Source organism: Coregonus lavaretus (assembly GCF_964263955.1).
Source record: "Coregonus lavaretus genome assembly, chromosome: 24".
NCBI classification, from domain to species: Eukaryota; Metazoa; Chordata; class Actinopteri; order Salmoniformes; family Salmonidae; genus Coregonus; species Coregonus lavaretus.
In genome coordinates, this window is record NC_140011.1 from 11733698 (window position 1) to 11751798 (window position 18101).

At 43.5% G+C, this 18101-nt stretch overlaps 1 protein-coding gene across 1 annotated transcript in view; it reads right to left on the reverse strand.

Moving 5' to 3' along the window:
- The window catches only part of LOC311099717 (tubulin polyglutamylase TTLL11-like), a 45923-nt gene that overhangs the window by 8495 nt on the left and 19327 nt on the right, over positions 1-18101 (reverse strand). The window contains exons 4-7 of the mRNA XM_084140455.1: positions 17094-17384; positions 16503-16787; positions 16100-16195; positions 15909-16021 (exon numbers count right to left, since the gene is read on the reverse strand). Of these exons, the coding sequence (XP_083996581.1) occupies positions 15909-16021; positions 16100-16195; positions 16503-16787; positions 17094-17384 (785 nt within the window). The remainder of the gene's footprint in view (positions 1-15908; positions 16022-16099; positions 16196-16502; positions 16788-17093; positions 17385-18101) is intronic.

The following is an 18101-nucleotide window of genomic DNA, read 5'->3' on the forward strand; positions in this document are numbered from 1 at the left end:
CATAACACCACCTCCTCCATGCTTTACGGTGGGAAATGCAAAAATCTGCAATTTGGACTCCAGACCAAAGTACACATTTCCAACGGTCTAATGTCCATTGCTCGTGTTTCTTGGCCCAAGCAGGTCTCTTCTTCTTATTGGTGTCCTATAGTAGTGGTTTCTTTGCAGCAATTCGACCATGAAGGCCTGATTCACACAGTCCCCTCTGAACAGTTGATGTTGAGATGTGTCTGTGACTTTAACTCTGTGAAGCATTTATTTGGGCTGCAATTTCTGAGGCTGGTAACTCAAATGAACTTATCCTCTGCAGCAGAGGTAACTCTGGGTCTTCCATTCCTGTGGCGGTCCTCATGAGAGCCAGTTTCATCATAGTGCTTGATGGTTTTTTGCGACTGCACTTGAAGAAACCTTCAAAGTTCTTGAAATGTTCCGTATTGACTGACCTTCATCTCTTAAAGTAATGATGGACTGTCGTTTCTCTTTGCTTATTTGAGCTGTTCTTGCCATAATATGGACTTGGTCTTTTACCAAATAGGGCTATCTTCTGTATACCCCTCCTACCTTGTCACAACACAACTGATTGTCTCAAACGCATTAATAAGGAAAGAAATTCCACAAATTAACTTTTAAGAAGGCACACCTTTTAATTGAAATGCATTCCAGGTGACTACCTCATGAAGCTGGTTGAGAGAATGCCAAGAGTGTGCAAAGCTGTCATCAAGGCGAAGGGTGGCTATTTGCATGATTCCATATGTGTTATTTCATAGTTTTGATGTCTTCACTATTATTCTACAATGTAAAAAATAGTAAAAATAAAGAAAAACCTTGAATGAGTAGGTGTGTCCAAACTTGACTGGTACTGTGTGTATATATATATTATATATAAACAGAACAAATGTTTGCTGTTATCCTGTTTCTCACTCTTAACAACTTAGTAGTTACTGTATTTTTGACAGTGCTGTTCTTTCTTTTTGCAACATGAAATCACTGTCAGTTACCATGTGGAACATTCAGGGCCTAAACTCATCAACCTTTGGACTGAAGAGTTTAGCACTGGAGTTTTAAAAAAAATCTTCAAAAGATGTTGACGTCATCATTCTGCAAGAGACATGGTGTAAGGCAGACATTGACACTCACTGTCCCACAGGCTACAGAGAGGTAATTGTGCCGTCACAGAAACACAGCTCTGTCAATAGAGGCAGAGACTCTGGAGGATTGATCATTTGGTACAAATCCATCTACAAAATGTAATTGATCCCCTCAAAATTGGTAAATACCACATTTGGTTTAAACTGAAAAAAGAACTTGTACTGACAGAAAGATGTTTGTTCCTTTGCGCAATATATATCCCTACCCTTGAGGAAGAGACGTGCCATTTCCAGGCCCAGGGACACAAATGCGCGCACAGGAACACTACCTGATCTAACGACCACACAAAGGGACAGCTTTATTACAGGCCATACTGTTTCTAACTGTCTTAATCTCCCCCATAGAAACAACAGTGACAGCACCATCAACAAAAACGGAAGGGATATGTTGCAGCTCTATCGAAGCCTGGGTTTGTACTTTCTCAATGGTAGGTTACGGGGGGACTCTGGGGAGATTCACCTATTGCTCACCTCTTGGCCACAGCACAGTAGACTATATGATTACAGACATTGACCCTTTCTCTCTCAGCTCATTCACCGTCAAGCCACTAACACCTCTGTCTGATCACATTGAGTAAAAGCCTAATTGGATTTATACCAAAATGTCGCACAACCGATCATATTTACACCCTACACACCCTGATAGATAAACATGTCCACCAAACTAATACCAAAATGTACGCTTGCTTTATCGACTTCCAAAAAGCATTTGATTATATTTGGCATACAGGACTGTTCTACAAAGTTATTGAAAATGGTGTAGGGGGTAAAACATATGACATAATTAAATCAATATATACTGGCAATACGTGCAGCATCAAAATCGGCAAGAAAATAACAGAATTCTTTAACCAGGGGCGGGGCCTTTGCCAGGGTTGCAATCTGAGCCCTGCACTCTTCAATATTTACATCAACGAATTGGCCACTATTCTAGAAAAATCCTCAGCCCCTGGTGTTAGTCTCCACAATTCAGAGGTTAAATGCCTGCTCTTCGCAGATGACCTGTGCCTGCTGTCACCCACAGCACATGGCCTATAGCAGAGCCTGGACCTGCTAGAGCAGTACTGCCAAAACTGGCCACAAAAATATTAAAATAATGATTTTCCAGAGAAGATTAAGATCTCAGGGAATTAGACCAAAGTTCTCAATTGGTACAAAATATATAGAGTACTGCACACACTACAATTACTTAGGTTTAAATATAAGCTCGACTGGACACCTTAATGATGTAGTGAATGAACTGAGAGAGAAAGTACGCAGGGCATTCTACGCCATTAAAAAACAAATTCAATTTGATATACCTATTAAAATTGGGCTAAACTAACTGAATGTGTCATTGAACCAATTGCACTTTATGGCAGTGAGGTGTGGGGTCCACTTGCAAAACAAGATTTCACCAAATGGGACAAACACCCCATTGAAACCTTGCATGCAGAGTTCTGTAAGATTCTCCTACATGTCCAGAGGAAAACTACAAACAATGCATGCAGGGCAGAATTAGGCCAATTTCCACTAATAATAAAAACTAAAAAAATACCAATTAAGTTTTGGAAACATCTAAAATACAGTGACCCCCTCTCATATCATTACCGAGCCCTGCAATGCCAAGAGCTGAGCAAAGAAAAGAGTCCCCTCATCCAGCTGGTCCTGGGGCTGAGTTCACAATCCTATTCTACTAACACACTGAAGCCTCAGGACCAGAACATCCAATCAATCAGAATAAACCAAATTACAACACAGTCAAAACAAAACTACATTGCTTATTGGGAAACACAAGCACAAAGTAAAATGCAGTGCTATCTGGCCCTAAATCAACAGTAAACCGTGGCTAACTATTTGACCATGGTTACTGATCAAAACCTTAGAAAAACCTTGACAAAGTACAGGCTCAGTGAGCACAACCTTGCCATTGAGAAGGGTAGACACAGGAAAACCTGGCTCCCTGTAGAGGAAAGGCTGTGCAACCACTGCACCACAGCAGAACCTGAAACAGAGCTGCATTTCCTGAAAAAATGTAAAAAAGATTAAACAATTAGTGTCATTTCCCCAAATTTGAAACCATTTTTCCAGGTTTCCAAGACCTCTCTGATGAGAATAGGCTATCCGTCCTGTTGGGGGAGGACACAGAGAGCTGTGGGTTGGCAGCGCACTACATTGCTGCCTGCCATAAGATGAGGGACAGTGTCTGACAGACCAACCAACCTGCACATGTCCTCTATATTGTTATTGTTCAATGGTTATTTTGACCCTTGGTTATTGTTGTCCCATTGACAATTTAGATTATTATTATTATTGTAATTATGTTAATATTGTAAATATCCAAAGTAAGCTTTGGCAATATGTACATTGTTACGTTATGCCAATAAAGCAAATTAAATTTGAGCGAGCGAGAGCGAGAGAGAGAGAGGAGAGAGAGAGGTCTGTCCTTTGGAAAGGGTAACCACTAAGCCCTCCCAGAGCTGAACTACAGCTAATCAATGACTGGGAAGAAACAACCTCATTCCCACCCCTTTATCCATCCACTCTCCTGTCATCCACTCCATCTCGCTCTCCCTAGCCTTCCCAAATCCCTTTCTCCCTCCCACATCTCTCCCGCTCCATCCTCTCCTCTGACATTGCTGTGGTGGTAGCAGAGTGGCCACATAACTCTTAAACCTGCTGTCACACTGCAGAAAGGGTTTAACCAGCAGCTAGCGTTTCCAAAACACTCCCTGCCAAGCCAACCGTAGCCAGCTAAGGACCTAAAATAATCTATATTCTACTTTCTGCTTTCTCACAGCAACTTCTTGAATATTCACCCTCCACTAACCAACATGAATACAGAGAGGAGAAAATAGCATTGATCACGATAAACAACTCTGTTGTGCAGCGGACCGATTTTCTCCTTGTCTGAATCGGAGCCTTCACTGGGTGGGAAAAGGTGGATTTAAAAGATGAAATGCAGATTTAGGCTGAAGCATCCTATTGAAGTTGAATAGGAGTGTTGGGAAAAAGAGTGAGGATGCAGGATCGTGTGAATTTGTCACTAGGCAGTCAGTGTAATCTAGGTTTGGCTTGATGAAAGACAGTCTTCCTTACTATGGGTCTTCTGCCAGTTGGCTCAGCCTCAACTTTTCCAGGAGTTTTACAATTAGAGAAAAGGCTCCTGTCGCCCAGCTCCACAAAGGTGGTATTTCTGCCCATCAGTGGGCAGTTTGCTTCATGTATTATGGGGAAAGGGAAACTGAGTGAATGGCATCTGAATCTTTAATGGGATCAATCAGCCCGGCAACAAGAAAACTAGAGCAGATCCAAACAGAACCAGAGCAAATACATAGGAAACCCTACAAATGGTCCTCGAAATTAGGGGAATGGCCAGAACATATACAATATACTTTATTGTCCCCTTGGACAATAGAGAATGCTGCTGCTCCCACATACACTACCGGTCAAAATATTTAGAACACCTACTCATTCAAAGGGTTTTCTTTATTTTTTAAAAACTATTTTCTACATTGTAGAATAATAGTGAATACATCAAAACTATGAAATAACACATATGGAATCATGTAGTAACCAAAAAAGTGTTAAACAAATCAAAATATATTTTTAAAAGTATTTGACCAAATAGGGCTATCTTCTGTATACCCCCCTACCTTGTCACAACACAACTGATTGGCTCAAACGCATTTAGGAGGAAAGAAATTCCACAAATTAACTTTTAAGAAGGCACACCTGTTAATTGAAATGCATTCCAGGTGACTACCTCATGAAGCTGGTTGAGAGAGTGCCAAGAGTGTGCAAAGCTGTCATCAAGGCAAAGGGTGGCTATTTGAAGAATCTCAAATCTAAAATATATTTTGATTTGTTTAACACTTTTTTGGTTACTACATCCATCTTCCATCTTAGTAATTTAGCAGACGCTCTTACCCAGAGCGACTTACAGTTAGTGAGTGCATACATGATACCATATGTGTTATTACATAGTTTTGATGTCTTCATTATTATTCTACAATGTAGAAAATAGTAAAAATAAAGAAAAACCCTTGAATGAGTAGGTGTTCTAAAACTTTTGACCGGTAGTGTAAATACACAAATACATAAAATCAATTGAGGATAACACCCCATCATACACCCCCCTCCACACCAACACAAAAAATTAATAAGTTCATGTCAGGCAAGGCTGTGACTAGGTGGCAGATCCACATGATGAAGGCCTACAGGCTCCAGTCCGTCATTGCCGACTCCCTCGTCTGTCTCGATTTCTCCCCTGCTGTCAAGTGGTTTTATTGACAGGGGTAAAAACAAATGTTTATATCTGTTTAGCCTGCATATAGGCACCCTATAACACCTCCTCGATGGCTGGAACTCTGTGTTCAGTGCATGTATGGGGTCCCATATGACCTTTCTGATAATGGTCTCCTCAAAAATGTATTGGAGAGAGGAGGAAAGCGTCATGCCTATAATCTTCCCTGCTGTCTTGGTCAATCTCAAGATTTGGGCTTTGAGCTGCACTGTCAGGTTACCAAACCATGTAATAATGCCGTAGCGTAGGATTAACTCAATGGTGGATACGTAGAAGAGGAGCATGATCTTCTGGTTGACTCCATAGACCCGAAGTTGACGCAGGAAGTGCAAGCGCTGCTGGATGCGTGAGCACACGCTCTCCACAACGGTGCGCCAGCACAGCCCAATGTCAATGTGGACCCCCAGGTACATGTCAGAGTTCACCTGCTCAACGTTCTCTCTGTGCACCACTATGGGGCTGTGGTCCCCAATGGACTTAGGGTTAAGGATCATCTCCTCTGGGGATTTTTTCACATTCAGTTGTAGGTGATGTTCATCACACCATCTGACGAATCCTTTGATCTCTGCCCTGTGGCCGTTGGTGTCAGAGCCTTTGTTTAAGAGCACGAGGACAGCGGTGTCGTCCGAGAACTTAACCACGTAGTTGTCGGGGTGCCTGCTGATGCAGTTGTTTGTATACAGCGTGATGAGGATAGGGGAACACACGTAGCCCTGGTCGCCCCCGTGCTGGTGAGTGAAGTGGGTTTTAGAGTCAGATAAAGCTTCCTGTAGGTTGGGATGGGAGGAGGCATGTGTGTGTGAACTAATGTTTGTGTTCCATTCTCCACCACACACACACACACACATCTCGTTCCGACTCATGACACATGCAGTAGCTCACCGCGACACACACCTCAGCTCAGCGTAATACAGTCTGTGCTGAAGGATTAATGTGCTAGGTGAGAGTGCTGCATGTCTGAGTGTGTTAGTGATACCATCAAACCTCTCCATTCTACCTCTCTCTGGGTGTCGGTCGTACCGTCATTATTCATCCTGGCTGTTTCGCACCCTCTCTCACTCCCTCCTGACAAACCTCACCAATGTCTTTCCCTCTCTCTATTTCTAACTTTTAATTTGCCTCTATATTTTGTTTGCAACGGTCACTTGGTTCCTCGCTCCTTCCATCTCAAAAACAGACATCCTATTCATTTGAGATTCAGATACACTACATGACCAAAGTATGTGGACACCTGCTCGTCAAACATCTCATTACATAATCGTGGGCATTAATATGGAGTTGCCCCCCCCTTTGCTGCTATAACAGCCTCCACTCTTCTGGGAAGGCTTTCCACTAGATGTTGGAACTTGCTTCCATTCAGCCACAAGAGCATTAGTGAACTTGGGCACTGATGTTGGGCGATTAGGACTGGCTCGCAGTCGGCGTTCCAATTCATCCCAAAGGTGTCCGACAGTGGTGGAAAAAGTACCCAATTGTCATACTTGATTATAAGTAAAGATACCTTCATAGAAAATTACTCAAGTAAAAGTGAAAGTCACTCAGTAAAGTCCTACTTGAGTAAACGTCTAAAAGTAGTTAGTTTTAAATATACTTAAGTATCATAAGTAAATGTAATTGCTAAAATATAGTTAAGTATCAAAAGTAAAAGTATAAATAATTTCAAATTCCTTATACGGCACCATTTACTTGTTTTTTTTATTTATGGATAGCCAGGGGCACACTCAATCATTATTTACAAACGAAGCATGTGTTTAGTGAGTCTGCCAGATCAGAGGCAGTAGGAATGACCAGGGATGTTCTCTTGATAAGTGTGTGAATTAGACCATTTTCCTGTAACGAGTACTTTTGGGTGTCAGGGAAAATGTATGGAGTAAAAAGTACATACTTTTCTTTAGGAATGTAGTGAAGTAAAAGTAGTCAAAAATATAAATAGTAAAGTACAGATACCCGAAAAAACTACTTAAGTAGTCCTTTCAAGTATTTTTACTTAAGTACTTTAAACCACTGGTGTTCGATGGGGTTGAGGTCAGGGCTCTGTGCAGGCCAGTCAAGTTCTTCCACACCGATCTCGACAAACTATTTCTGTATGGAACTCACTTTGTGCACGGGGGCATTGTCATGCTGAAATAAGCAAGGGACTTCCCCAAACTGTTGCCACAAAGTTGGAAGCACAGAATCGTCTAGAATGTCATTGTATGCTGTAGCGTTAAGATTTCTCTTCACTGGAACTAAGGGGCCTAGCCCAAACCATGAAAAAACAGCCCCAGACCATTATTCTTCCACCACCAAACCTTACAGTTGGCACTATGCAATGGGGCAAGTAGCGTTCTCCTGGCATCCGCCAAACCCAGATTAGTCCGTCGGACTGCCAGATGGTGAATCGTGATTCATCACTCCAGAGAACGCGTTTCCACTGCTCCAGAGTCCAAAGGCAGCGAGCTTTACACCACTCCAGCCGATGGTTGGCATTGCACATGGTGATCTTTGGCTTGTGTGCGGCTGCTTGGCCATGGAAACCCATTTCATGAAGTTCCTCACGAACAGTTCTTGTGCTGACGTTGCTTCCAGAGGCAGTTTGGAACTCGGTAGTGAGTGTTGCAGCAGAGGACAGATGATATTCATGCGCTTCAGCACTCGGCGGTCCAGTTCTGTGAGCTTGTGTGGCCTACCACTTCGTGACTGAGCCGTTGTTGCTCCTAGACATTTCCACTTCACAATAACAGCACTTACAGTTGACCGAGGCAGCTCTAGCAGGGCAGAAATTTGACAAACTGACTTGTTGGAAAGGTGGCATCCTATGACGGTGCCACGTTGAAAGTCACGGAGCTCTTCAGTAAGGCCATTCTACTGCCAATGTTTGTCTATGGAGATTGCATGGCTGTGTGCTCGATTTTATACACCTGTCAGCAACGGGTGTGGCTGAAATAGCCCAATCCACTCATTTGAAGGGGTGTCCACATACTTTTGTACATATAATGTATGTCTCTATTCTACCTGAATAACTACATCCTACCTTTCTACATCCTACATTTCTACGTCCTACTTTTACCTCCTACCTTTCCTTGCCCTACCTTTTCTAAATCCTACCTTTTCTACCTCCTACCTTTCTATGTCCTACCTTTTCTACATCCTACCTTTCTATGTCCTACCTTTCTATGTCCTACCTTTTCTACATCCTACCTTTTCTAAATGCTACCTTTCTACAGCATCTAAATCTGCCTGTTGTTATAATCCACCCTGGTACGTTTGGTTACGGATGTACCTGTACCATCTGCTGAGTGAGCAATGTCTTAGTTCCCCAAATGATGCTGGAATATTTTGTTTTCCTAGAGTTAAGACTCCCTGATCAGCGTTTTAAATGCATTCTGGAACAGTAACGTTGGATAATAAGAGGTAGGCTGAGAGAGTGAGCCGTTCTTAATCATTAATGCCCAACCAGAGCAAGGACGAGGAAAACAGAAGTGTATCCATTCCAATCCCAGTGAAACCAGGGAAAACTGGTTGTTCGAGTTGTTATTGCTTTCCTGTTAACATTATTATTGCCTGTTCTGTTTTGAGCACACTACATCCCCTGGGAGAGAGAGTAGAGAAGTAGAGAGCAGAGAGTGGAGAGAAGAACAGTACAGAGAACAGTACCAGCAGCTATGGATGGTTGGTAGTAAGATCTAGGCGTCTCAGAGAAGGAGTGCTGATCTACATCTACATCTACTTCATTTAGCAGACGCTCTTATCCAGAGCCACTTACAAATTGGTGCATTTGATCTAGAATCAATTTTGCCTTTCAGATCATAATGAATAATATTATATGGACAGATCCCGGGTCAGCACTTAGATGCTTTGTGGATACGGGCCCTGGCCTCAGAACCACCTTCAGGGTGGGTTTGACACATAGATGTGACCTCACACTTTGATCTCCCCTGGCCTCCCTGCATTCGTTTGTTCACTTGTTCCCGCGATGATTCCCGAATCAAAATGTCTCCCGTCTATTTTTACGCTTCATTTATTTTAATTTAGCAGATCATTACTGGAAATCAGACGTGTTTGGCTGCTGTGGAAGGTATGTAGGGGGAGGAAGGGGGGAGAGAGCTTGTCAGCGCGGCTAGTTTAGCATTTATCAGATGAAGCCATCATCAGTGAGTTTTTGGCTGGCTGTTGCCATAGCTGCGCCACATAGTTTCTTAATGATGGGTTTTTGTTTGATAGGCATAGAGTTGATAAACACAGCTCAGGACACACACACACACACACACACACACACACAGTAACTCATAAAAAAGAAGACCTGATTAACGTCTTCTCATTTTGTTTGCTGTATCGCTCGGCGCTGCACTGATTGTGTGTTTAAGCAACACATCAAATCTAATGGCTAAATTAATAAGCATTAGCGCTAGCTAGCTGGGGATAATTAGCGTTTTCCACTACAGGCAGTCATCGGACTCTGTCACACTCCATCTGCACAGATGACAACACATCTCCACGCAATCACCGCCTCACCTGCCTGACACAAACACTCACATTTTTGTTCCCGCCTGACAGTAAGCAGGGGGAGTGTGTACTGTGTGTGGGTGCGCGTGTGTCTCAGCAGAATACATAAAGAGAACCGAAGCAAAAACAATCTGTTTGTTGTGTCATTTTCTACTAATTATTAGTTTCAGCAGATTTCAGCTGACTGAAACGCTAAATCAAAACAGAATTGTGGGCTAGAAGACTGTCAGAAACAGTTGACGGTTTAAAAGCAACTCAATACTCCTGTCATCTGATATAGAAAACAGGTGGGCTAAGGCAGAAATGATGACAAGGGAATACCAATGCCAAACGCCATGACAACTGAATCAAGCCTTCAGAAGGCCAAAACACAGCTGAGTCCACAGCTGTCCTGGTAGTAGGAACCAATGTCATTGGTTGTCATTGGTGTCAATGATGTCATACATGATATCTATGGCAGTACTTTTAACTACGGCATTACACCTCGTTGAGTAAAAGAATACAGAAATCACTGAACTGTTCAGTTTATTTTCAGTTATGGTAACTAACAATGTCACAGAAAGTATGAATCACTCATATAAATATGAAAATACTGCCATATTCAGCTGTGATGTACGAATCACTCACTTCTATAAAACGGGTTACCAACATATTCAAATAATTATCGACATATTTTCATTCAAAACGTTATTTTAATGAATTTACTAATTCTATTTCATCCTTCCAAAAGATATAGTCCCGACACAAATCTAGGGTTGCTGCCCAAGCCGGCTGGTCGTTTGTTCTATCGGTTCGGTTGCCATGATGGCTGGCAACATTCTTATCTCTTGCTTGCTATAGCTAGCCAACTTAAATTGGCTAACACAATCATGTCAAACAGTGCAGCCAGAATAACAGCAAAGTAGCTGCATTTACGTTAGTTTAAGCTGTTTTCTAGTGATTTTTGGGGGAACATCCATAACAATGAGATAATGATGCACGATTACGCCTGGCACAGAACACTTGCTCTCTCGCCAGGCCGCTGTCCAAAAGAGATAGCCAACTACACAGCTAACGCAATCACTTCAAACTGAAGCTGGAATGAAAGCAAACTAGCTGCATTTTGTGTTTTTCTATTGATATTTCTTCATGTATATCCATAAAAATGATGCAGATTCATGATTTCGACTGGCTGAGAAAAGCTGCCAGCCTGTCTGTCTCATCCCGACACGTTCATTACTATGGGACAGCTGGAGATCGAATGTCAATACTGAAACAATGTTGCAAATGTTGGAGACAGACAGCAAGATTATTACAAATCTCTGCTGTTGAAAACCAAATGCTAGTCGAAAAGAAAATGGGAGACAATGTCTAGATGCTTTTTACAGTGTAGATCTAGTATATAAAGTGCCTGGCTGAGCTGATGAGACCGTGGATTGCACAGTCAGATGGAACAGAGTAAATAGGCATTTTAACGTCATAGATTTAGCCGGTGGTAACTTGTGGAATAGACACCGGCTGGAATGCGCTTTTAACCAATCAGCATCCAGGATTAGACCCACCCGTTGTATAATGAGCGAGAGGTATGCAGTGAGGATGATCTAGGATTATAGATATTATACAGGCTTATATCAATATGGTCCTGGTCATGAATATGGTAATAGCTGAAAGGGCATTATCCCCCAGCAGATATTCCTCTCACTGACTGATCATTGGAGATATGGAAGATCATCTTATAGAGAGAGATCATTCGGACTGTGGTAGCCATGTCTTGATAACCAAGGAAGGGCGAGCGAGAGAACGAGAGTACAGGGATAGATCAAGGCAGAAAGCCAGAGGATGAAAATAATAGAAAGAGCAGAGACACACAGAGAGAGAGAGAGAGAGAGAGAGAGAGAGAGAGAGAGAGAGAGAGAGAGAGAGAGAGAGAGAGAGAGAGAGAGACTGACAGATGAAGAGGAAATATACAGTTTCATTACGGTAAGTCTCAACGGTATAGCAGTAAGGGGAGGTAAGGGGAGGTTAGTGATGGCCACCCCATGGGCTGCCAGACACACACACACACACACACACACACACATACACCCGGCACAGACACACACACACACACACACACACACACTGCACAGTCATGTGTGAAATTTCATCACGGCTGGGCAGGAATTGAATGTTTCCCTTTAACGGGCTTATGGAGAGCTGCTCACTGGGACGTTTCTAAAGCTGGCTGGCCAGAGAGACCAGACGGAGAGAGAGACAGACTTTCCTCTATCAGCAATCCCCAGGTCCAGCCTAGAGCCCAGACACACACACACACGGACTGGCTAATATCGGCACACACACACACACACTGAGGATGAACCCAGTTGAGATGGAGGGAGGTAGAGAGGGATAGGATTGGGTCGCTGACTCCATCTATGGTAATGTAGCTAATGATGCAGCTTCACCCTAACCATAACCTCAACCACAACCCTAGCTTCATCCACATCTCAGTTCAACCCTAACCCTCAACCACAACCCTAACCCTAGCTTCATCCACATCTCAGTTCAACCCTAACCCTCAACAACCCCCCTAACACTAGCTTTGTATCCACATCCTGGTTCAACCCTAACCCTAGCCTCAAACACAACCACAACCCTAACCCCAGGGCACAAAACACTTGCATTTGCGACCAATTGACTTGGCAGTGCGACAATACTTTTTTGATTGGTCGCTAGGGTGCCAGTGAAAACAATGTAGCTGGTCACAATGCTCACAATGTGCTTTTATTTTTTTATTATCATGATTTATTCAAACAGAAATCTGCAACTGACCAAAAACAAACCATATGAAAGTATCTGCCTGTCCCCGTTTTGCTGTTGGCTGCTGTGTGAGCGAGCCACTCTCACGGAGGAGAGAGGTGCATTCTAATAAGCACAACCATATGACCGTTGCTCAACATGCAATTGCAGGAAGTATACAGTTTTCAAAGCAACTACTGTTGTTCTAGTTACAGAGAGGAGAGTCACAGCTTTCTGTGAGTATATCATTGACTTCTCACCTCTCAATATTGAGTTCATAGCACCACTTTATATTCAGAGTAGGCTTCTTCTCGGACATCTTCAACCTGTCCCTGTCCCAGGCTGTAGTCCCCACCTGCTTCAAGGAGACCACCGTCGTCCCAGTGCCCAAGACAAACAAGGTGACATGACTATCGCCCCTTCGCACTCATCCCGGTCATCATGAAGTGCTTCGAGAGTAGCCTGATAACCAACAACGACGAGTCAGCCTATAGGGAGGAGGTAAGTCAACAGGCATTGTGATGACAGGACAACAACCTCTCCCTCAACGTCAGCAAAACAAATGAGTTGATTGTTGACTTCAGGAAGCAGGGGAGAGAACATGCCCCCAATCCACATCAATGGGACTGCAGTAGAGAGGGTCAGCAGTTTTAATTTCCTCGGCGTCCACATCACTGAGGACTTGACATGGACCAACACCACCACCACTCTTGTCAAGCAGGTGCAACAGCGCCTCTACTTCCTAAGGCAGCATCTTCAAGGACCCCACACGCCCCAGCCAAGAGCTGTTCACTCCCTTACCGTCGGCCAGACAGTATCGGAGCATGAGGTCTGATACCAACAGGCTCAGAGACTGTTTCTATCTACAAGCCATCAGACTGTCGAAGACTTGACTGGACTGACCACCTGCTTTGATTCTACACACGTTAGCACACATGCACTCACGCGTGCAGCCACACAGACATACACACACAAACACTCACATAGATTCATGCTACATACACACACAAACATCACAACCAGACTCTTATTATGATTGCTAAAAACTGCACAATTTAAAACACATGCACCCCAATCCCCCCTTCCCCAAAGCACATGTAAATATTATACTATAAACTGTGCCTTACTGTATTGTACTTATGCTAAAATGTTTATTATATATTCTACTGATGACTCCTGGCTGTCCCCAGTCCACCTGGTCGTTCTGCTGCTCCAGTTTCAACTGTTCTGCCTGCGGCTAGGGAACCCTGACCTGTTCACCGGACGTGCTACCTTGTCCCGGACCTGCTGTTTTCGACTCTCTCTTTCTACCGCACCTGCTGTCTCGACCTCTGAATGCTCGGCTATGAAAAGCCAACTGACATTTACTCCTGAGGTGCTGACCTGTTGCACCCTCTACAACCACTGTGATTAATATTTGACCCTGCTGGTCATCTATGAACGTTTGAACATCTTGAAGAACAATTTGACCTTAAATGGCCATGTACACTTATAATTTCCACCCGGAACAGCCAGAAGAGGACTGGCCACCCCTCAGAGCCTGGTTCCTTTCTAGGTTTCTTCCTAGGTTCGTGCCTTTCTAGGGAGTTTTTCCTAGCCACCGTGCTTCTACATCTGCATTGCTTGCTGTTTGGGGTTTTAGGCTGGGTTTCTGTATAGCACTTTGTGACATCTGCTGATGATGATTTATTTTTCTTATTGTTGTTGCATCGTCGAGAAGGAACCTACAAGAAAGCATTGTATCCTGTATATAAGACTAATACAACTTGAAACTAGGCTATGTAGTATATGGTTCTGATGCCCACGCGGAGCCAAGCGGAGCGCGCCGCTTGCGGTGAATGGGCCTACCTCAAGTAGCCTAGCGCTGGAAAGTTTTTGTAGGACATTACATTTACTGATAGATTAATCAATTAGCCTACATGGCTATCTAGCAATAATATCATATTTAGAGTTAGCAATCTAGCTAAGTGTTTTGAGTTCCCACTTCCTCAGGTGGTGAATAATATAGCCTAGCCCAATATGCACAAAAATAAATGCGATAATTCTGGTAATTTGACAGGTTGCACATCAAAATATCAAATCATGCATTTCCTGAATATGTTAGATGAAATAGCTTACTTTTTTAAATCATAGGCTACCATCTCAGTTGTCTTACTTGTCACTTGAAAAAAATGGTCTACTGCCTACTGATGAAAGTCTACAAAAAGACACCTAGCATTCGTCTTGGCTAGCCTACTGTAGACATATGATATCTCTTTCGAAAGGTCTGTCTTAAAAAGGGGCAACGTCCTATTTTGAAATGTAAAACAAATATTTCAATGACAGGCCTACTTTGGAAACAAAAATAAATGCAATGCAATTCTAAAGAATAGAGTAATGCCTTACATTGCTCAAATATATCCTAAAGCTTTGTAGCCTTTTACACTCGTACCTGTATAGAGGTTGAAAATGGCAGATTTGGTCACTGATAAATACCTAAATTGGAACACAGTGGCTGTACATTAACATGCTACGCAAGACGTCAGAGCTCTGGCTCTGCGCTTCACAGTGCTGTATGGGTTTTGACTGACAGCCGTTCTGAACTTGGGCAAATATTTCAATGTTTTTGTTGTCTGAGTGAGGGAAATTCTGTAAATGAAGAGGAAAAATAAGACGTTGAGGATTATAATAAATACTGCTTTGATATCATACAAGCAACACCCGTGAGTCCAAACGTGCACTTCACATTTCCACAGCATAAAACAAATATAGTGTCAACATTTATGATCACTATGCTTGATGTACAGTTCCATTTTAGTCATTTAGCAGACGCTCTTATCCAGAGCGATTTACAGGAGCAATTAGGGTTAAGTGCTTTTGCTCAATGGCACAGACAGATATTTCACCTAGTCAGCTCAGGGATTCGAACCAGCGACCTTTCGGTTACTGGCCCAATGCTCTTAACCGCTAGGCTACCCTGGGATGTTCTGAACAGACACACGCACTTGAATGCACTCATGATTCCTTTCTATGCGCATCAGAATTACGATCGGTTTCCTTGAATTGCATTGTGAAAGCCTAACACTGTAATATCGTAGAGCCCTGAACCCTAACTTCATGTCCACATTCCAGTTCAATCCAAACCCTAGCCTTACCCATAACCCTAACCCTAGCTTCATGTCCACGTGTGTGTGTGTGTGTGTGTGTGTGTGTGTGTGTGTGTGTGTGTGTGTGTGTGTGTGTGGTAGACTCACGTTGGTGATTTCTTTTGAGCGGGGTCCATGAGACGTAGTGTGTCTCTAATGACTCCCACCTTCACCTCCTCATCTACTGGGCTGGTGACGTATTCAAACACCCCCGGGGATACCTGAAAAACACACACACAAACACAACATGAGGCATTAACACTGCAGCGCATGGCTGTGGTGATGATGGGCCTACTCACCTCCTGCTCGTGTTCTATTCTCATACTGGGGTTGGCGTTGACCTCCAGTAAAACTGGCTTTAGGTTCTTCATCAGTAGGATGTCAAATCCCAAGATCTGACACACACACGGTAGAGATGGTCATTACGTATTGCAAAACACCACATCTAACACTCCGTCACACTTTCCCTAAAATACATCTAGTACCTAAGAACACATTTAAATATCAACCACATTAGTGTAGTTTTCGATAACTCTGTCTGAGCTCAAGGCTATCGACTAATGGATTCAGGGTCTATCACCTTAATACAACTGAAGATTGTTATATTAGATTGTAAAACCTCTTTCATTTATTACATTCCCATGACAACCAACTGAATCACACACACTCCACACGACACTCTCTCCTGTCCCTACTCCGTACCTGGAAACAGGTGGGTCCTGGTTTGCCGGACGGTATGTCGGCCTGGTAGTAGACCTTGAGCTCAGGGACCAGGGCGATGACCGTCTTGATGACCAGAGAGATGATGTCTGACCACACCTTCTTGATGTCCACTCCCTTAGAGGCCAGGCGGTAGAGCACGCTGGAGAAGGTGCGCTTGCTGCCCGACGACAGGCTGTCTGAGTGGACGAAGTTCCCGCTCTGGACGTTGAGGGAGTAGTTGGTCAGGTGCATGAACACATGGCTCAGGTTCTTCTGACTAGGCTCCTAGTGGGGTGGCAGGGAGATGGGAGAAACAGATTTTAGAATTCTATATTTAAAACATAGAAACATGTCTACTGTTTAAACATGAAGAAAGTCAATGTTTAAATGCTAGTAGTATGCTTTTATGCCGAATGGAAGATAAAATATCTTATGTACTGCTTATGAATGCGGTATGTATGTGTTATGAAGTCCTTATGTAGGTACTCTTCAGATAAAGTGTTCCTACCGTTTATACCTGGTATGGCTCGGTGCAGAATGGGTTATGAATGGGTTATGAACATGTTATAAAGTCCTTATGCATGTTCTTACCTGGTATGGCTCGGTGCAGAAACGCGACAGCCCCTCTTTAGCGATATAGATCTCCAGAGGCTCCAGGGACTTGACCAGTACGTAGAGACGGATGTCGAACTTGAGCTTGTCGATGAGCAGGGGCTTGTGGATGTATTCCTGGACCACGGACTGCTTGGTATGCGACCCCGCTATGACGCGGAGGTCGCTGGGGTCACGGATGAGGTAGATGCCGTCCCCCTGGGACCCTCCATCCGGCTTGATGATGAAGGTGGGCTTCAGGGACGCATCACTGTCCTTGGCCAGACTGATCTGAGACAGACAGCAACACTCAGAAATAAACATTGACCATCCATGAGTCTAAATGGGTGCAGATGTTAAGGTCAATCAAGCACAGGTCATCTGATTTGATGCCAAATATTTTTGCACTTTAAACTTCAAACCAATTCTCATCAATGGCAAAGAGTCCAAATCAGCTGGATTGTAAAGGAGCCCCTCTGCTGCAAATCACAGTACATTTAGTGCTGCAATATGGTGGTAGCAAACTACCTGTTATCCCCTAATGTGACTTAAGCTCACCAAAGTTGAGTGATATAAGCAGAGCAATATCAATTAATATCAATATCCTCAGATCCTCAAAAAATTATACAGCTGCACCATCGAGAGCATCCTGACTGGTTGCATCACCGCCTGGTATGGCAACTGCTTGGCCTCCGACCGCAAGGCACTACAGAGGGTAGTGCGTACGGCCCAGTACATCACTGGGGCCAAGCTTCCTGCCATCCAGGACCTCTATACCAGGCGGTGTCAGAGGAAGGCCCTCAAAATTGTCAAAGACTCCAGCCACCCTAGTCATAGACTGTTCTCTCTGCTACCGCACGGCAAGCGGTACCGGAGTGCCAAGTCTAGGTCCAAAAGACTTCTCAACACCCCCCCCACCCCATCCTTTTTACGCTGCTGCTACTCTGTTAATTATTTATGCATAGTCACTTTAACTCTACCCACATGTACATATTACCTCAACTAGCC